The 22,720-nt window shown below is 38.7% G+C and overlaps 1 protein-coding gene across 1 annotated transcript in view; it reads right to left on the bottom strand.

Annotated features, from left to right (window-relative positions):
• Positions 1-22,720, bottom strand: part of SMYD3 (SET and MYND domain containing 3) — a 419,115-nt gene that overhangs the window by 362,600 nt on the left and 33,795 nt on the right. The window contains 1 exon segment of the mRNA XM_054393109.1: positions 400-463. Within this exon segment, the coding sequence (XP_054249084.1) occupies positions 400-463 (64 nt within the window).

Raw genomic sequence — 22,720 nt, forward strand, 5'->3', positions numbered from 1 at the left:
CCTGGCTTAACTTCTTGAAAACTTCCTCAGAGATGCAGTTTTACCCAAGGCCTTCTCTGAACATTCTTGACCTTTATGGATTACTGCAAAATTGAATAAGTGCCTTCAGTCTACAGCCTGAAAGCTGAAGAAATATTCCTTCCTGTCTAATCAAGCAGAGCCAAATACCATGCATTTCATCTTAGTTTTGCCTATTGCACTGACTATAATCTTATATTTTTAACTATAAAAATATTCAAGTATAATAAGGCAGCATGTTTACACACTCTGTCCATAACTACAAATAAGAAATTGCAGTGTGGAGGTATGACAATGTGCAAAATGCATGGAGACCCTGTAAAAAAAGTATTCAAATGCTTGTTTTCATTAACACTTTATAGTTGATATTCTTCATCTTACCTGACAAGATTTACCACAGTATTTTGCAATCTTGCATTGAGAGCATCTGAGCAGATGTTCATTCCTGTTTAAAAAAAACAAAGTTATAAATACAAATACAGCTTTGAATTTACCCTTCCTACATAACTAGCAATTTTTAAATATTCCAAGATAAGAAAAATACCTGAAAAACAAGAGCAGTCAAAACCACACCATTACACAAGGGGTAATTTTGCATGGTTATGTACAAAGCTAGGTTTACATGTGACTCAGCACCTCTGGGGCTACTTTGGATCAACAGAAAAGACTTTTTTGGGCCACATAGCTAAATCCCTGAGGAGATTGATTTTGTAGATAACATTGTAGATGGAGCTGTGCAATAAGGGTAGTTAATCTACTTGTTTTCTGTCTTTAGTCTTCTTTTATGCAAGTGTCAACATCTTAAGCAAGACCTTGCTGCAAACCTGCAGTTCTGACATCAACTTATAATTTTATAGCACATCCTTAAGTTGACATGTCAACAGAAATTTCTGTTCTAGAAAATTACTTCTGACTTGTGGACAGTGAGACCAAAATAAAAATTTACTTGAGGAGGGGGAATAAAAATTCAGCAAAAGCTTAGAAGTTTAACCATCAGAGCTATATACCAAAATCTGAAGATGATAAACACCTCCTGATTAGTACCATTTTCTGATGCTTAGTTCACAGTTACATGAGTTAAGAAGCTACCACTGAAGTTCTCTAAGTTTTTAGACACTGAGGAATTTTTAAATGGGAAAGTACACACAGAGCAGATCTTACATCTCAAATATATAAGCTCAAGAGAAGAGATTTACTTCAGATGAGTCAAAACATGACAGATTTCAAGCCTTTCTTATTTTCCTGTAGAAAATGCTGAACAAATTACATTATTCTTATAACACCAGGAAGTTTTTACTTTGATTTTTTTAACCTGTAAAGTTACTTACTATGGGCATTCATTAGGCTGGGAAAATAGTACACTAATTTTTTGGTTTTGTTAAAACTGAAGGCAGGAGAGGTACATTACAGGTAACAATTAACTAGACTGTGTGGATGGCACAATTCCCATTTACTTTTCCTCAGATTTCCTCCTGGCCATCCCTCTGACCTTGTCCAAGCACAGTGCCTGACTGGGCATCACTGTCTGTGGCTGAACACAGCTCAATTACACCCAAGAAACTGTCATTGTGAGCTACTCCCTAGTCCCCCTTTCTCCATCCTTCTGCAAGGTAAGGAAGGAGGTATATGTCAGTCACACCACTCTCCCTCTCAAAAGGCAATTTTAGTAATGTAATTATTTCATTGCTATAGTGCTTTGCATTTATCTGCCTCAAATCGTATTATACAGATTAATTGAGCCTTCCAATTTAATTGGAAGATTGTGGCATTCCCACAGGAGATAACTAAGCATCTAACACAGCCCATTTTGAACTGCATAGGCAAGTTTAAATGATCAGATTAAAGGCCTTTTTCTGCAAGACTCCCAGTGTCTGCACATCAGTACTAGGTGTGCTCTTTTCACTCACACTCCCAAATGAAGCAACTAAAGGTGTAATTCTGTCTCTGCTGACACCGAAAGAAAACTTCTCATCAGTGATCCTGAACCTGCATACCACATACTCAGATTCCCAGCTGAAATGCTTTATGACATGACCTTGCTTTCTTCTATTTATACCACTCAGCTGTCCTCAAATTTTAATTTGTATGAGTGACTTCACAATGGTGGAACACTCTCCAAAGGCCACATCCAAAAAAAAGAAAACACCACTGTGCTCCAAAACCTCAGTCCATAACTTCAGGGTGACGAATTTAGCCCACTGCTTTCAGCCACAATACCAAATATGTCAGTTCAGGCAGAATACCAACCCCTCCTTTCCCTTAGGTCCTAGAAGTGGAAATGTATTTCATTGATATATTCAAGTTTTTATATGTTTGAGTTAGTAAAAATAACAGTTTATGCACTACATTAGGGCTCAAAAGCAGCTGGGGAGTTTAGCTGCATTAGTCAAAGATTAAGAGAGCACTGTGTTCAGATCACGACAATGAAGCAACAATCTTTTAATTTCTACTGCATAAAAATCACTGCCTTGTTGCACAATAATTTGTAGGCATTCCCACTAACTACTAGAGGAAAAATAAATTAGAAATATTTCAGATATCAACATGTTTGGCTAGTGCCTTCTCTACCTTCCTATCTGCAAACTGGAGAGAAAGAAAATAGCAACTGCCTGTAAACAGAATCTACGATCTTGTACATGCACAACAGTTTTTTTTATTTTAATGTGTAATGTTTGAGTTAGAAACAAGTGTGAAATCTTCTTCACATCAGCTGGTGACAGCTGCTTCATTTTCAAGGTTGAGCAATGACACAACTTTAACCAGCATATAATGGAGGAGCACATATTTCTCATTCTAGATTAGAAGCTTACGTCAGAGTAATTTTGGAAAAAATACAGTTCAGTGGAATAATTACTGTAGACAAAAAAATAAAATAAAAATCCAAAACAAAGCCAAAAACAACTGCTTGGACCTGCTCATGTATTTGGCTATCAGAAACAGTCTGGGTATAAACACATGTTTGTATGCTTGTAAACTGTGCAAATTCTTTCCTACTGAGACAATTGTTGACATATCTTTTAATACTAAGCAGCATCTTGTATCAAGGACAGAAAAAAATAATTTATAAGAAATCCACACCTTCTTTCTAAATATTTCACAATTAACAGAATAGATTAAAAGTTTGCTGAAGCCGTATCTTTCAAATTACTGAAAGAAGATACTGTAAGAACTTTAACTTCTCTAGCTATTGTTTTATTGCCTTTTGAGTCTGCCAGTGAACCATCCACAATATGAAAGAAAACAATCCTCTAAAAATCTGTCTACCAATCTACAACAAAAAAGGAAAGCCAAGCACCTAGAACTTCAGTTTGCTCTTCAACTCTTCACATGCACAGTCCTCAAGACAGTTTCTCTGCATCATGTCCCTACTGTTCTTTTTACAGGTCTGTTTAGTCACTCCTTCTTTGGTAAAACAGTAAGTAGACTTCTTGCCAAAAAGCAACCAAACTCCTCCGGCACCCACCAAAGTTTCAATACTTCGTATGATTTGTCCCTAAGGGTTAAGGATGCTGCAGTAACAAACACATATACATACAAAAATCTAAGGACCATCACTCAAAACCTAGATTTTTTTCAAACAGACACTACCAGTCAGACCATTTGAATAAGGTGACTCCTTGCTGGCTCTGTATAATGAATGAACTATCCATTCATCTATTGGGGTTTCTTTAAATGACAAGCAGATATAGAATACCAAATACAGAGCTGAACAGTAAAGCTACTGATTAAACTGTTACTTTCTCTTCCAATCCTCTCCTGCCTCTCAGATTAAATAAAATCTTTTAAAAGTATATCATCTATGAATCTTGTCATATAACATTTTAAAAAGAGCGTGTTCTAAAATAATCTGAATATAAAGAATTTAAGAATAACATTCATGTTATTCACATATATAGGATTCATGTATTTTAGAACATTTTTAAAACTTAGACAATTTGCCTAGTTTATTCCTGTCTTCAGTATTTTACTGACGTTATAGACTTCATTGAGACAATTTTAAAGTCACTGTCAAATACTCCCATGCATTTCTCATTACCTGTAAACACTATCTGGAGATACTCATGAGGTATCTACTGCATCCCACCCAATCTCATGGATGCAAAAATGCACAGAATTCGACCTAATGCATTCAGTAGTACTTTAATCTCTGAAAAAAAAGTTCTGCTGCAAGAGAAAAGGAAATAAAGATGCAGCAATTGAAAATAAATTATAGATTTTCCAATACTGCTTCAACAAGATTTTCCAAATAGCTACAACCCCTTATGAAACAGCAAGCACAAATGAGGATCTTGGCCTGCAAGAAACAAAAAAAAGGTCCATTAGAATAAGTCCTCTGGCATGGTGTTAAGGTCAGGTGAAGAATCTTTACTGTGAGGAATTTGATTATTATGAAATCTTTTCACCTTATTGTTGCCTTCCAGTTTCTTAAGGGGGCCTACAAGAAAGCTGGGGAGAGACTTTTTAGGATATCAGGTAGTGACAGGACTAGGGGGAATGGAATAAAGCTGGAAGTGGGGAGATTCAGACTGGACATAAGGAAGAAGTTCTTCACCATGAGAGTGGTGAGAGCCTGGAATGGGTTGTCCAGGGAGGTGGTTGAGGCCCCATCCCTGGAGGTGTTTAAGGACAGGCTGGATGAGGCTCTGGCCAGCCTGATCTAGTGTGAGGTGTCCCTGCCCATGGCAGGGGGGTTGGAACTAGATGATCCTTGTGGTCCCTTCCAACCCTGACTGATTCTATGATTCTGTGATTATCATCTAGAAACACTATTCATGGAATAAGCTCTACCAAGGCATACTGAGAAGTAAAAAACATAAATGTGAATATATAGTTGGATGGAGGAAAACCCAAGGGATTGATATAGACAGGAGACAAAAGAAAACCTATGCGATAGGGAAAAAAACATAGGTGGCACACACACTCTCCCCAGGAAAATAACTTCTTTTCTTTTTGTTATTTTTATTTTTGTTAAAGGTATGAGAAGAGCAAAGCACTGCACAGAGAGGCTGACAACAAGCGGTGAGGAAGCTGGGTCTATGGAAAACCGCTCCCAAGTATAAGTGCAGTAAGAGAGACAACCTGAAAACACATGGCTAAAATCCTAAGAAGAACATGCCAAGTCTGCATCACAGAGTGAAGAGGTTAACAAGGGTTTGCCTGGGACTGTCAGGAACTATCAGAGCCACACCTGAACTCTCACAATGTATAAAATGTGTCTTTTTAAAAACATCGTAAAATATTTCTGCTTGCCAGGGAAGGACCATAGTATAATATAAACACAAAAGGAAAGGAAAACAAAACAAAACAAAATAAAATAAAGCTAAACTAAGCTAAATTTAAATAAGGTAAAATGACAGCTAAATACAGTTAGACTACTTAGTTTATATTGAAAATGCATCACACTTCTTGGCTGATTGTAGGCACTTGACTTTCAGCCCTATGTACATGATTAAGTGTCAGATATAACAGAACAGATGTAACAGAGTTGTATCTGTTATATCTCAACACTTGTTTCTGTGTGGTTTATTCACACTTCCACTTCTGCCTCAGCTTGTAGGAAAAAAAGGGCAATCTCACACAAACCCTCTATTGCATTTTTGTTGTTGATATTGTTTTCCAGTTAATAATCCAGCCCTATAATACAAGTAACAAAAGAGCATGTCATGTTGAACTAATTTCCTGAACCAATTCTTAGACCTTTGCAATTCAGTTGAACATGCCAAGTGCATAAAGTCTACCTGGGTTTTCTCAAGTGTGTGCATTTCAGACCTGCCATAAAGTGAAAGTGATCAATACCTACAATAACCAAATATGTCATTCTTTTAATAATACGCTTCTGTCTTCTAATAATAAAAATAATGACGTGAGTAATTAACAGCCATTTTAAGTTCTGTAGATTTCAGAGCAGAGGAATTACATTAAATGCAACTACAACTTTTCTTTCTTCATCTCTCTCCTAGCAGAAGCTGAGCCACATGGGCACCAGGCACTGGAGAAGGGAGGTTTTGTCTTCAGCACACTCAGAGCCATAGCACAGCTCTGGGGAACAAGGACGAAGGGTGCTGGGGGCCAGTCAGTAACAACCCTGGGGATGTATGTCTCCTCAACATCCCAAATCCAAGCCCTTGGCAAACAACAGCCCTCTGCAGCCAGAGAATCATGCCCACAGCAGTTGTTCCCAGCTGTGGCAGTTTAGGCTGGGTGCCCCCTGCCACTGCCGCATGAGATACACCTCTGGTGTCCTGGGTGCCCACCCACAGGGGTGGACACAGGAAACGACGTATTTCTACCCATAAGTCCTGCACCCTATAAGGCCATCTGCAAAGTCATTCTCTTCCTCTTTCTTCCCTCTCTGCTCCCACGGGAGATGTCCTTTCTTATCGGGTAATGCCGGGGGAGTATCCTCAAGGCCTCTTAGGCCTGTCTAGGCCTAATGCCAGGAGGAGAATGGAGGGGGGGCAGTCTCAGACCTGGCCAGCCTGAGACTTGCCTAGCAGCGGGAGGGGGAAGAAAGAGCCCTGGGGGGTTTAGGTTTACCCCCAGGTGGGAAGAAGGGAAGGATTGGGAAGCTTTGGGAATACTGTGAGGGGTCCTGTACGCTTTGGGATACTCTTTGTCACTATGCTTTGTAGTTTGTTTTTTTTTTTTTTTTGTAGCTTCACCAATTGCTTTTCCATTTAAACTTTCCATCACTCTCCAATCCGTTTGTGTGAGTCTCATTCTTTTGTCCCTTTCGGGGCAAGAGACGATCTGTCTGGCCCCAAACCAGCACACCAGCACCTCTGGTGCCAGTGTGATGACTTGAGGCAGCTTGACAGGGTCAGGACTTCCCCCAGCTACTCTGCCAGGTCGCTGGACAGGCTCTGCAACTGTGGATCAGCTGGTAGAGCAGAAGTTACCCATGTAGCCCACAGCCAATGGCCTCTGAAATAAGGCTGCCCAGTTTTTCTGCACACAGCTCTCAGGTCCCATGCAACCCTGAATAAAAAGGAGTAAACCAAATTAAAACCAATCAAAATCTATGCCCTTAAAATTCATGCAAAACTATTCTGCAGCTTGATTTTTCTTCTGAAGAATACCTGGTTTCAAAATTGTGAAAAATGCTTTCTAAAAAAAACTTTTTCATTGCCTATTTCTTCATTACAGTATCATACTTTCTGACAATTCATGTTGTATTTTAATACAACCAAAGGGTATTATTTCATTTACTCTTATGTAGAAGCTAGTGTTTGTGTTCGTCCAGTGATAGCAGCACTGCTAAAATCTGATTTTAAAAATATTTATTTTTCAGAACTTTTCTGCTCTATTTTGAAAAATATTAGATTCTTTTTAAAATATCTAACACCCACAGAATGGTACAACATTCTACACTGAAACTGAAAAGTTATCTAGAGCTGCAAAGAGATTCTCCTTTGCTTAAACTGGAAAAAAACCCACGGTAATTTTCTGAAAATAGAGCCACTAGAAATACAGCATTTATTCTGATACAGCCAAGAACAGAATTAGACACCTTTCCATTAAGCTGGTAACTGACAAAAAGCTTTAGATGCAGTGCTTTACAAAATTACTGAAGGACCTTATTAAAAAATAATGAAAAATATCGCCCTCAAACAGGCAAAAAAAAATAATCTTGCCTATGAATTCTACTTCTGACCCTAACATTTGCAAGGAAATACAAGAAAATCTCTCTAATAAAACCAAGATGAGACTTCAGAAGTAATTTCAATTGTATGAGGCCCTTTAACAAAATGATGCTTGGGAGAAGCACTTGGCATCTCCCAAAACAGCCACTTTTTGTTCTAGAAGACAGACTACCTTTAGAATAAAATACCTCTTACATTTGTATATGTGTATATAAATTACACACACATAGTGTGCATACACACAGACACACACTGTATCAATATGCATGATGAATAAAACAAATGCCATCACCACAGAAATCAACATTTGTGTGAAAATACTGTAATTATCCACTCAGCGAAACTCAAAATTATCCCCCACTGAGAGCACCACAGCAGAAACATGGCAGGAGCTGGCTCCAAGAGCACAACCCAACTACTACTAATTGTCTCCTACACCTACTTGTCTTGCAAAGGTACTTTGACACAATTAGCCTCAAATAAAGGCCATCTCCAGTGTTTACCTGTGGTGGGCATGCCAAAATGCCTCCATCAATTTCAGGCTTAAACAGATTAATTTCAGCCACACAGTGCATTCATTCCACCTTGGGATTTTAATCAGAGAAGACAGACAAATACTGAGGAAGACTAAGATTATATTTCACAAGATGAAAAAGTCACATCTATAATTTAGAAATATGTGAAAAAAGCTACATGCAATACTTTGAAATGCTCATTTCTGGAATATGTGGTTATAATCCAATGAAGCCAAATATAACAAAACATCTCATCTTTCACTTTTCCCTATGAAAATGATAAATTGGTCATTAATCTGCTGTACGTCCAAGCATTTTTTCTTTGACCTGTAATTCGACATTCCACAAAATTAAAGTTGTTACTCTAAAATATCATATTGCTGTAAATATTTACATCCTGCTTGTATTACAGCCTCGATTATATCGATCTATGACTTCCAGTGAAATACAACCCCCATCTGACCCTCTCAGAGAGGAATATCTTCATTCGCTTTCCTTTTTCTTAGATCCTTTCCCTTCTTAACCATATTTGTATTTTTAGAATATGCATCTTTTTAGCAGTCCTTCTTGCTCTTCTGCTTCTAAATATAAACAGTTACACCAGAAAGTGCTTTCATTCCCTATGGAACACATCTGCAAAGAGCTGATCTAAAATAAAATATTTCTGTCAACAAACTTGGACAGACAGCAATATGGCTGAGCTCAAAATAAATCATGATGTAGTTTGTCTTGTAGATTTAGAATTGGGTAAGGACGTACATCAAGTTAACCCCTCATTTTTACCTGCTTAGCCTTTATGTTCAGATTGTACCTAAGTTAAGATACAGGTGACTGGAACAGGACAGTCAATTCTGCTTATGTACACACTAAAGAACCCACAAAGCCAGAAAACGAGTGAAATGCAAGGGGAAAAAAACAACATACATATATATATTCCTGTCAAGAGAGCAGAGAAGGCTGATGGGGAGATTCATGCATATACTGGCACAGAGCCCAAGAAAGCAGCTTGTTTCCCTTTTGCTCAGGTGTAATCTGATATCATGAGGTTTTACAAGACATCCAAAGCATTCTTGTCATGAACTGGATGCTCAAAAATCCTGCTGAAGACTTTTGCATTGGAAGAATGCAAAAGTGCTCTTCATATCAGTAACTGCACTTCCTGCCTCCAGAGCAGGATGGCTTTCTGCTGTTCTTGGTCCTCCTTGGAATACGCTTTAAACATAAAATTCCCTCAGATAAAAGCATTTCTGATAACAAAGTCTAACCTTCACCTCTTAGAAATGCAGAATATTCCTGATAGTATCACTGTTTACTTTCCTAACTGTTCTACACAATTGTGAGGCATTGGAGAAACCTGAAGAATGATCATGTTTAGCAGATCTACAGAAACCTGTAGTAAACTTAACCAAAGCTGCCCAAACTGCCCTCTCTCAGTCTAGCTAGATGGCCATTCTTTTAAATTACCATTAACACACATCTTCCACCATTATTTTAAACATATTTTTCTTCAAAACTATATTTCATCAGTTCTTTTCCCATCATTTTGTTATATCTAGCTTTGCAGACATTTTGGGTTTCTTGTCACAGTTTATTTATATTCTTTTCCCTAATTTTTTTCTGTGTTCTAAGAACTTCCCTGTTTGGGAATCTCTTTCCACTTTTCTAGATTGCAAAGGCCTTGGGTTTTTTCTCAAAGAATTTCCACTTTGTTCCACATCAGCCCCTAAAAGTTTTTTCTCCCAGTGATTTCTCTCTAAGAACAAAACAAAATATGGCTTGGAAATACCTGAAAAGAGTAGGCTTTTATTTATAAAGAACAGTTCCAAATAACTTTACTGAATGACGATTTTTCATTTTATATTCCTTACAACAATTTTCACTTCACATCAGGATGATCACATTCTCACATTAAAGCAACTTGATGTAAGCACATTTCACAGAATTTCTTCCTAGCAAGTACTTAAATAAAATCTGTATTTTACATCTCTCCCTCCTATCTCCAAAAGATTCTGGATGTCAATACAGAAAGAATGCCTCCCCTTCTACCTCCCTCTTGTACGTGTCACTGAAGAGTGTATTTTGTGAATCCCACTCTAAAGTTTTACTTTTTTAATGTTCACCATGAAGACTGAAAGTATTTCATACTGACACTGGGACAGCAATTCAGAAAATGCTGGATATCTTTAAATACCTACTGTCGACTTCGATAGAGCAGTTAAAGTCAAATTGTTATTTTCACTAGTTGCTTTGCATCATTAGTAATGGAAAGCAAGATCCTCAAGCAGGACTAAGCATATAATAGCTAAAGTTGAAGTTAAACCTTTAAACTGCCCTAAAATACATTCATAATGCCAGACTGGCTGAATGAAATTTTACTGTAAAAAGATGTAGTCACTAAAGTTTTCACATCTCAAACAATAGAGTCTTAGAGCTTTAAGAGTCACTGGAGCCTCCATCTTGTTCTCAAAGATTTTTGCAAGGTTCTTCCTTGTGGGAAGCTACTGTGAGACTGTGGATCTCTTGCCTGAGAAAGAAGAAATTAACTTTGGACAGATCACTGTGTATCCATAAAGACTTGGAAAGTCCTGGAGCAGAATTGATACAGATAGTTTGCAAGGATGAAGAGCGCCTGGGAAACTGTGAGATAAAAAGTTTGAATTTTACCTTTGTGTAGCTCGACACAAATAGCAATAACCATAGCAATATGGCAATAACCAATAAGAATACTAAAAACAATTTGTTAACCGATTAGAAGTATCCACAATAGCATAGAAAGCATATAAATAGGTGTTGTTAAAAGCAATAAAGGCTCTACTCTGTTTACAACTACAAGTGTGTACGTGTCGCTCTGTCTGCCACAACAGTGACACTTCCATGCTTCAGATAATCTGTTTGTAGTGGAAGTCCTGAAAATGGCCCCAAACTCAGCCACAACTATTGTGGGCAGAATGCCTATGGGAAAGCACAGGCAGCGTGCAGTGCTGCCCAAGAAAGCAGTTGGCACCCAGGCGTATCACAGATCAAAACAGATCACTAACAAAACACTACACAAACAGTGGAAAGCAAATGGGGGTACACAAGCTAATTAGCACTTCTGTAGCTAGGTGGGCAGTGAAGACACAAGTTACCTTGAAGGTGTCTGCTAAGCATTCCACTATAAAGGCTGAAGTGTGTGGTAGTATTTGTTCACCTCTTGCTTCCTTCTGCCCCCCACTTCATTTGGTATCAACATCCCTGGAGGAGCAGGACAAGGCCCCAAACACATTTCTTGCTCAGTATTCTAAATCTAAGAGAGTCACAGCTATTGTGGAGCTGGCCAAGATGCTGCGACTACTGATATGAGAAAACCCCTGTAGAAACTGAGTCTTTCCACTCCGAAATAAACAGCCAAAGCAAGCCATACATCAGTTCCACATAACCTCATACTTATTCTCTGTACTCTGGTGACATCTGATGGTTAATAGTGTAATAAATTTTTCTTAAATTTCAAAGATTAGTCATCCATGTTTCCCTTGTCCATTTTGTAGAGAAGCAAAAAAACAAATCAAAAGAAATGCCTCTATGCCTACTGCAACACATATATATTTAAAAAAAAAAAAGTTAATTAGAGTTTACCAGCCAAGAGCACTTGTGTAATTTGCCTCAGTCCACTGCCCACTCATTCTACATAGCAATTAATTAGTAAGCAAAACATATACACCCTTCATGGTTTCCAATGTGTCCATTTCCAACAGCAAGGTCTTTAAAAAAAATTAGTTCCAATTCAGAAGTGTATTTTAGAACTCCGTCATCATTAGAACAAGCTTTCCTCATGAAGAATTAACAGTTTGACAAGGAAGGCATCTAACCCCAGGAGTATCCCTGAAAATACTAGTAGAACAAACTGACATGCTTGAAGATCTGTGCATGCTTAGACACGCCTGCAAATGGCAGCCCTCTCTCACAAACTAGTTCTGTTACTAGTACTGCTACATTTCTAACTGTAGTCAATACCTTCCTACATGATACTTATTCAACTAGGGAAGAGTTCAAATAATTTAGAGTCTCCCAAAAAAAAATAGTCCTTATTTTAGAGAGGGAGCACAGATAGTACTTAAAAACAGCAAAAAAAAATTCATACATTGTGCTGAAAATGTAAAAGCAGAGAATGTGAAAATGTGGTACTTTTCAAAATTCAAAAATTCAAAATAACTGTTGAACTAATCATTTAGTTCTTTCACCTATTTTTTTTTAACAAAAGATGCCATGTATTTTTAAATGAAGCCTCTCCATTTGTATCTTAGTTTGTTACACAACATAATGCTGACATTGCATTAAGATGAGATCAACTATGTGCTTTTAAAAATCTGAAGCTATTCTCTTCATTAATAGAATCAAGTTCCTGATTAAGTTATGGGAATTTCAAAACACAACATGTTTCCTTATGCTTAGATACTGGTTCTCTTTTTTTTTTTTTCTTTAGAACAGCATTCCACACTGAATGTTGAAAGGAGTTACCGAGCCATAACAACTGTCATAAGATGAGAGACTGTCATCTACCTTCCTGCGGACTTGTCCTAACCTCAATGCATCAGTGCAAACATTTCCATTTTTAAAATTGCCGCTGGTATCGAAGAAGCTTTAAACAACCACAGACACCGCATGGAGGTTTGAACTACCACAGAGAACCACAAATTGATAGAGGTTATCATAGAGTCATAGAATGGCTTAGGCTGGAAGCAACCTCACAGATCATCTACTCCAATCCCCTTACCATGGGCAGGGACGTCTCTCAACTAGACTTGGTTGCTCAAGGTCTCATCCAATCTGGCTTTAGAAACACCTACAGGGAGGGAGCATCCACAACCACTCTGAGCATCGTATTCCAGAGTCTCACTACCCTCATACTGAAGAACTTCTTCCTAAAATCTAGTCTAAACCTACTCTCCCTCAGCTTAAAACCATTCCCCCTCATTCTGTCACTAGACACCCTTATGAAAAAGTCCCTCTCCAGCTTTCATTTCATCCAGGCTCCCTTCAGGTATCAGAAGGCAGCTTATAAGGTCCCCTTGGAGTCTTCTCCAGGCTGAACAACCCCAGCTCCCTCAGCCTGTCATAGCAGAGGTGCTCCAACCCTTCAATCATCTTTGCAGCCCTCCTCTGTACTTGCTCCAGCAGTTCCATTCCAACAGATCAGCCGTGGATTTTGCACAATTATGCAGTTAAAAATGGTTTTATATTCCAGAAAATACTACTTTTACATCACTATAGGTCTTCAGTTAAACACATTTTTTTCCATGGCCATGAAACACGAGCCTTTAATCATCACACTGTAGCTTCAGTGACGGGTCAAGAGTGAAATAAGATTATTTGTTTCAGTTCAACAACCATGGAATGAGACTTTGCAGAACAAAGTACAAGAAAATGAGAAGCACATTATTCCTTATTTGCAAAAGAAGAAAGTGAAAGCTTATTGTAATGGACAAACACTGGGAGAGAGAGCTTTTATTAATGTATACCAGAGCTGGTATGGTTTATAGACATCCATAGAATTACATAATAAACAGCAATGTTCTGCTTTGCAGAATAAAAGAAATGCTGGCAGTAGCATCTTTGGAAAACGTGCGCCTCTGGTAATTTCTAAGGTCAACCAAAGTCAATGAACTGAAAAAGAGTGTCAGAAGGAATGATCCATCACAATCACACCATTTTGTAAAAACTTTTGAGATAGCAAAAGTGTTTTTTTCAAGTATGTGCATATAGCTGTATATATTTTTACCCATACATACAACCTCTCTTGGCCTGCTTATTCCTATTTTGAATTTTTCATCTCATATTTGCTTCTTCCTCCTAAGTCTCATGAAAATGCTGCACTCTAACTCATCACCTTTTCTGAATATCTGCCACTACCCCAGCGGCAACACAATGAAACTCAGAAGAGATCACTCACCAGCTGAAACACAGCTCTGTTGCCACACACACAAGTGCCTTGTGCATATGCGACTGACTGTACAGCATCAGAATGATTTACATAAGCCCTTCATTTAGCTCATTTTACCATCCAAATGCTGGTTTCTAGTCAAATTCACATCCAAATCAGAGACTCTGCCATTATAACTGGTCTGCTGTGCACACTGCATTCAAAATGTTACAGCACACCAATTACTTTAAGTAGTTCATGCTAAGTCTCCACTATTTTTACATGACTGCAAAAGGTACTTCAGATGAAGCTGATTTTAGCACTTCTTATGAAAGCACCAACAACATCGGTTGTAAACCAGAGGTGCAGAGAATGTGTTCCAGCTGCAAGAGCAAGCACCTTGCTGACCATGATGCAAACATCTGACCTCTGTCATTCTGGTTGCTTAGGCTGAGCAGGAGATGGCTGAAGCAGGTATTTTTTATGGTCTGGATGTAAGAATTCAATGTAAAAAGACTCCACATCTCCTTTCACAGGAGTTTTCAAAATATACTACCTGAAAAAGATATCCACTACTTCTCAGTGAACACAGATAAGGGAACACATCTCTGTCCTCTACTAAAACTAGTTCTAGTACTAAAATATGCCTCAAGGAAAACTCTTTTGCACTTATACGTGCTGCTTGCGGAAATAACTTCTACTAATACATAATAAAATAAATAAATTAAAACATTCCAACACAGGAAGGCCAAAAATAATGACAAAAAGGTGAAAAACAATACCTTTGACCCACCACCATGCACCTACCTATTCATGTGGAAAAATTCAGCTTTGGAGGAGATGAGATTTGACAGCCAGTGGGTCCAGACCATGGAATAAAATTCCTATCAGCCAAGAAATCACTCAGATTTCAAATATAAAATCTAACCTGTAGACAATCCGTACAGTTCAGTGTTACTTATTTAACTTAAATTAGGGAAATTACATGTGCAGCATTTGGTATGGTATGCTTGCTGCCACACTGAACAGGTTATGTTTAAAGAACATATGTTTGTTCAGGGCTGTCAATTTGAAAAATTATGCATTTCAATTAAGCTGTTTTCTTACTTAGTAATAATTCTTGCTTTCTTCTTAAAATTATGTATGCATTTCAATGGTTCTAAAATAACCACAGTCAGGGATTGGGTAGTGGCACCCTCTCTGCTGTGCACTAGTGTTACCAAGGTCAGGCTAAGGACATGCTGGTTATCATAGAATGGCTTAGGTTGGAAGGGACCTCACAGATTATCTACTCCAACCTTCCCACTACTGACAGACACACAACTAGATTCAGCTGCTCAAGGCTTCGTCCAACCTGGCCTTAGGAACATCCCCAGGGAAGAGGTGTCCACAAGCTCCCTGGGTAGCCTATTCCAGAGTCCCATCACCTTCATACTGAAGAATGTCTTCCTAAGATTCAGTGTAAACCTACTCTCCCTCAGTTTGAAGCCATTCCCTCTTGTCCTGTCACTAGACACCCTTATGAAAAGTCCCTCTCCAGCTTTCATGTAGGCTCCCTTCAGGTGTTGGAAGGCAGCTATAAGGTCCCCCTGGGAGTCTTCTCCAGGCTAAACAACCCCAGCTTCCTCAGCCTATGCTCATAGCAGAGGTGTTCCAGCCCTTAGATCATCTTTGTGGCCCAACTCTGGACTAGACAAAGAAGAAAAATTTGTTTAACTTCACAGCAGTAACCTCTAGACTTTGTAGAAATTCTTCACAACATCGAGAATTGTCAGAAAAGATTAAAAGCTTCAATATATGCTACATATATATGCCAGATGTTTCCAAACAAAGCCACTTTAAACTAGGAGAGTATAAAGAAGGCATTAACACAGAATAATTTCCTGAGTTAGGACCATGTGTTTACACTTCATATAAAGCTAATTTGCCATCCCATTTGATAAGAAGCACAATACTATGGTGACATGCTGCTGAGGATGACACCTTCTGCAGAAGACAAAAAAAGCAAGGCTCTGACCACTGCATTAATTAATTTAATTTATTAGTTAATTAAAATTCAAAAAATACAAGTTCAGTTTACTGTTCCTTTTTTTTTTGGGGGGGGGGAAACAAACAAACAAACAAAAACACCAAAAAAAAACCCCACCACCAAACACCACAGAAACCAACCAAACAACAGCACCACTAAAAAACCCAAACCAACAAACAAAAAACAAGCAAACAAACAAAAAAACCCACAACAATGACACCTAAGATGATAAGCCAAGTACTGCTGGATCAATACACACAGAGAGAAAAATACAATCATTTAAAATAATTTTTCTGCATTTCTCATCCTAAACTATGGGTTAGGGGTACAGCAGCAATGTCTCATCCTGTAAGAGACAGCAGAAATTCCTTACTCTGCCGGACTGGGAAACTGCAAGGTTTGTATTTCTAAAAACTTTTCAAAACCTTGGGTGGAAATCCAGATTAGTGTATGTTTGGTATTAATCATTCTTGTACAACTCACAAACCCTGAAAAAATGTCTGTCAATGTTTTAAATTAAACTATAGACAGAGGTTCCAAGACTAATTTGTGTTGGCAGTGTTCAACATAGAATTACAAACAGATGTTCTAGGTCTGTCTGAAAAACTAAGGAATCTGGGGATAAAAGTCTTCTGAACAATTAAAGATATTGCCAAAATAAATAAATATGCAGTCATCTGCAAAAACTAAATACATATAAACACATAACCCCAAACCAAAGTATATATCCTGTGAAAATATCACAGTGATTAACATAAGCTAGGCAGAGTCAAAACAGTTGTTTTACTAAGAACATGATACAACTCTCTTTAAGAGTGAGAATATGATATACTTAATAGAATCACCCAAGAGTGTTGGGAGAACTGGCTGATGTTGTTGCTCTACCACTCTCCATCATTTTTGCAAAATTATGGCAAACAGGAGAGGTGCCTGAGAACTGGAGGAAAGCCAATGTCAATCCAGTCTTCAAAAAGGGCAAGGAAGAGGTTCCAGGAAACTACAGACCAGTGAGCCTCACCTCCATCCCTAGAAAAATGATGGGGCAGCTCATTCTGGAGGTCATCCCTAGGCACTTGAAAGAGAAAATGATGATCAGGAGTGATCTGCACGGATTTACCAGGAGGAAGTCAGGCTTGGCTAATCTGATAGCATTCTATGATGTTGTAACTGAATGGGTAGATGCAGGGAGACCAGTGGATGTAGCCTACCTTGACCTTAGTAAGGCTTTTGACACTGTCTCTCATAAGATCCTTGTGAGCAAGCTCAGGGAAGCTCAGGAAATGAGACAGAAAAACAGACAGCAAGATGGATTAGAAACTGGTTACAAAATAGAGTACAAAGAGTGGTGGTCAATGGTGCCAAGTCCAGCTGGAGTCCAGCTGTAACTAGTGGAGTTCCCCAGGGATCAGTGCTGGGTCCAGTCCTCTTCAACATCTTCATCAATGACATTGATGAGGGGACAGACTGTCTGCTCAGCAAGTTTGCTGATAATAGCAAACTGGGAGGCTTGGCTGATACAGCTGAAGGCTGTGAGGCCGTTCAGCAAGATTTGGACAGACTGGAGAGCTGGGCACAGAGGAACCTAATGAGGTTCAACAAGGGTAAGTGCAGAGTCCTGCATCTGGGAAGGAATAATAAACTGCACCAGTATAGGTTAGGAGGCGATCTTCAGGAGAGCAACCCTATGGAAAAGGACTTGGGAGTCTTGATGGATAACAAGTTATCCAGGGGTCAGCAATGTGCCCTTGTGGCCAAGAAGGCCAATTGGATCCTGGTGTGCATTAAGAGTGTGTCCAGCAGATGGAGGGAGGTTCTCCTCCCCCTCTACTCTGCCCTAGTGAGACCTCACCTGGAATACTGTGTCCAGTTTTGGGCTCCCCAGTTCAAGGACAGGGATCTGCTGGAGAGAGTCCAACAGAGAGCGACCAGGATGATTAAGGGACTGGAGCATGTGCGTAATGAGGAGAGGCTGAGAGCCCTGGGGCTTTTTAGTCTGGAGAAGAGAAGACTGAGAGGGGATTTAATAAATGTTTATAAATATCTGAAGGGCTGGGTGTCAAGAGGCAGGGGACAGGCTCTTCTCAGTTGCACCCTGTGATAGGACAAGAATGGATATAAACTACAGCACAGGAGGTTCCACCTCAACATGAAGAGGAACTTCTTTACTGCAAGGGTCACAGAGCACTGGAACAGGCTCCCCAAGGAGATTGTGGAGTCTCCTTCTCTGGAGACTTTCAAGACCCATCTGGATGCATTCCTGTATGACCTGCACTAGATTCTATGGTCCTGCTCTGGCAAGGAAGTTGGACTCAGTGATCTCTGGAGGTTCCTTCCAACCCCTAACATCCTGTGATCACCACATTAAAAAATTACATGTGGAAAACCAAAACAAAACAACAGAAAAAAAACCCAGACAAACAAAAAAAACACCCCACTTTGTACTTGCACTCTGTATAATACTTAAGAATTAATTCCTCAAAATCAGAGCCTTAGGTAAGGATAAAAAACAAGACAACAGATTGCCAATTCATTAACACTTTTACATGCCTTAGAAGGTGCTTTTGTTTTCATAGAGACATTGACTTTGAAAAGAAAACTAAATTTAAAAAAAATAAAAGATGAAGTGCAGACAGGAATGCAGGCAGGAAAAAAAATCCCTTTATATATCCACACATTCAAGAATTGCATTTGGGGAGGAAAAGATAGAAGAAGTGGTAACAGCACATACAGACATCTTAAAAAAAATAATCACCAAACATAATCACACAAAAAAATATTTTGTATATACATATATAGCAGAAATTATGCAATGTTTTGTTATATAGCCAGGAAGTTTACTATGTTTAGAACAGAAACCCAAAATGTTTGCAATAACCCACTGGGTACAAAACTTAATGAATATTAGTAACAGATCAATCCTCTCACATTCAATAACTACAGAAATATTGTTCAAAAATAAAGTAGTTCTTTGTGTGTTGAAATTATTTACCAAGTCCGTCTGAAGAGGATGGAGATCCACATTCCTTGCATGTTCATGGCAGAGATTTCTTCATTCATCATACCACAGGAAAGGTTATACAGGTTAATAGACACAGAACAACTATGATTGACTTCTGTATTTCACAACAGACACAATCTATTCCAATGATCACTGAGCTGTTGCAAAGTTTGTATGAACCAACATTCTCTTCATGTTCAGGACATAAAATGATGAAGAAAAATTATACAAATGCTCACTGCAGAACATGATATAATAGAGGCTCAAATATCAGTGATGGCTGAAATACAAAATGTATCTTCAAAACCTACATTTTCACATTAAATGCTGCATTTTCTGATACAATATTTGCAATTATGCAAAACAGCTTTCTGCCCAAATCCTCCTCTCTTCACTTTGTAGGGATAGGGGAGATTTCTTTATTTTTCTCCCCTGTGGCTAATTGCCCGTATGTTTGATTCTTCTAGAGGTCAGGGTTTCCATGCACTAAGCAAATTAACTTCTAAGCAAATGAGTAAGAATTAATTTCTCTCACTTCTTTGGTTTGAGTTCTGTGCAACCAGTTATTTTCCATAAGCCTGTAAGAGACAGTGGGTCAGACTCATGAACTTTTAAGTACCGTGGCGTTGTTGTAAATTCTGGACTCACTGAACCCTGGGAGTTTAACTTTTATTTATTTGGACAGCAACATAATTAAGTAACAAACAAAGGTAAAAATGTCAAGCAGACAGCAAGAAATGAGGCAAAGCGGACAGGAAAACCATGTAATTTTTGAAAATCCAAGTTCAAAATCCTGGGTGGCAGTCCTGGGTGGCAGTGATTTAGGGGAAGAGCTACAGCAGCCGGTTGTCCTGGCAGGAGGCCAGTATCCAAAGAAAAAGGAGACCTGGCAGGCCCTGGAGCAACAGCACTTGTCTCTCCCATTTCCACAGCAGCAATTCAGTGCTCTCCAAATTCCTCTTGTGACCACCACTGCCACAAGATCCTTTTATGCGCCCGAAGCTTCACTAAGCTCAAATTCCAACGGCATCACCACACCCTGCCAGCAATGCTGGCATTATACAGGGGGCAGCTATACTAAAGTTAGTGCTACAAAGGTAATCACTTTAAAGGAAGACAAATGTAGCCAAGCTATACTTTAATGGAAGAAAAACTCTAGAACAAACACAAGTCACAGTAGTAAAGCAGACTTGCAGGTAGACTTTTTAAGCCATTTCATCTTATCTCATTTGCATGTTAATCCACATACTTTCATGAAATTTGGTAAGAAAAATCTTCCAGTAAAATAACAGCTAAACTGTGTTTGCATGCCCCACAGGAGTCACACAAAGACCAATGCTCTCACTAATGCATATAAATGACTCCTTGATGGTTGCACAGATGCTCCATTATGCATCTACACTGCGATGTGGTCATTTTGAAAAGTCCTTTCCCAATGTGCTACAGAATACCTGTTTCTAGGTTCCTGACTTGGGGAGTAAGCTTCACCATCAAATGGCTTACTGATAATAGCCTCATGTTCAATCTGTTATAAATAAAATGCATGATACTCCTGCCTCACTTTGAGGAACAGTTGCACATAAAGCAGTTGGAGAACTGAGAGTAGCATTTAGGTAGATGACAAACACAGCAATTTAATACACTTTAGAGCTTGCACTTCAGTTCTTCTACGCAAGTCTTGTGGCTTTTAACAGCTGATAAATTTTCCCCTCCAACATGGCTCCAACCACTCCAACCATACTGCCTGTAAGCACTAATTATGGAGTAATCTACATTAGTCAATACTCCTTGTAAATGGTTTATAAAGAATGAATAATAAAAATGTACTGCAAATGGAAAGATTACCTTATCAGCATAGAGTTTGCATCTAGGTTCAACCATTTGCTATCAAAAATAGCAAGAACTAATCTAGAGTACAATTTCTTTCCCTCTCCCAGTACAGAGAACTGGGCATTTACTGCTTATGCAAGACCTGTCAAAGAGTCATCTGGCTGCTAGATCAAGGTTAATAATCATAAACAGCACAAAGACAATTTACAATTTAAGATCACAGAGACATTAAATTGTTTCACATATCACTGCTGTTTTCACAGTACTCCATTGGTGTACAGTGATTTACTATAACCCAGGACCTAAGAGCGTCCCCTGTAACAAACAAAGCTGCAACGATACAGGAGAATCTTACAGCAAACCATGGTACTGACCATTTCAGTCAATTAAAAACCAAAATATTTTCATTTTTAAAGCATCTTTTTGCTTAGCCTCAAAATTATTAAAGCTGTTAAAAATATACCAGATGCTGTAAGCTGCAGAGGAAAACTTGACAGTTTTACTGGAAAAAAAAATCATATTTTAAAAAAATATTTTTAAATACAGTACTTCTGGAAAGAACTAGAGGCATTACACATCCTGTGCACTCAGATTATTGAATAATCTTCCTTGGTTTACTTTTCTGCTTTTCTAAAATGTCCATTACAACCCTCCAAGCTTCATAAGTGCAGGAGCTTCTGAAAACATATGAACACATGAACAAATGTTCCACAATGAACCTTTTTCACAAGATTTTATCATTCTATTAATTTTGAAGAGGAAGAAAAAAGTTGTTGATTCTTTAATAATTATTGGTTCACTCATCTAGGAAAAGTCAACATTTTCAGAAGTACAATCACTGCAAAAGGAGGAAACAGTACATTACAGTTGCTTCTGGCCATTTTGAAGCTTCCGCTGCGTTACCCCCACTAAGCTATAACACTAACAGCACTGAATGCAGATGCCACATAACAGCAGCTGGGCAATTTACAACTTACTGCTTCCTTCGCTGTTCATTTCAATGCTGTGTTCATTGCCATGTCTGGCAGGACCATTTAAACAGCACTGGGTACCAAAAAGCTTTTAAGGCTCAGAGATGTCCTACAGCAAGTCAGCGCAAGGTACCAGCTTGTGCAGAGGTCATAGCTCAGAACTGTAGGCCATCTTCATAATGAAAGAGACAGGCACACACCAAGGAACAGGAAGGAGAGCAGCACCATCCTGGTGCAGTGAAATACAACCAGTCCTGTGATAGGACAAGGGGCAATGGATGTAAAGGAACTTCTTTACTGCAAGGGTCACAGAGCACTGGAACAGGCTCCCAAGAGAGGTTGTGGAGTCTCCTTCTCTGGAGACTTTCAAGACTCATCTGGATGCATTCCTGTGTGACCTGCGCTAGATTCTACGGTCCTGCTCTGGCAAGGGGGTTGGACTCGGAGATCTCTAGAGGTCTCTTCCAACCCCTAACATCCTGTGATCCTGTAAATATTTACTACCCAACTATTTTTGGCCAGAAATACATCACACATGTAGAAGCTATAGAAAGCATTTTAAAAGCAATCTGTTAAATGATTCTCTATATAAAATTTCAATTGAAAATGATGCACAATTTCTAGTCTTCCTTCCTATTTACCCATTTAAACATAAGACACACAAAATAAACATTGGATCAAATCACAAATATTGAATGAGAAATTATAATCACACATGCACATCAAGAACGAATGGGTTCAACACGAATTATAATGCAACAAATAAAAGCTATGTGTCATATTCCAATTTTGCCATAAGGATTGTCAATACAGTAAT

Source organism: Indicator indicator, chromosome 2, assembly GCF_027791375.1.
Source record: "Indicator indicator isolate 239-I01 chromosome 2, UM_Iind_1.1, whole genome shotgun sequence".
Lineage (NCBI taxonomy): Eukaryota > Metazoa > Chordata > Aves > Piciformes > Indicatoridae > Indicator > Indicator indicator.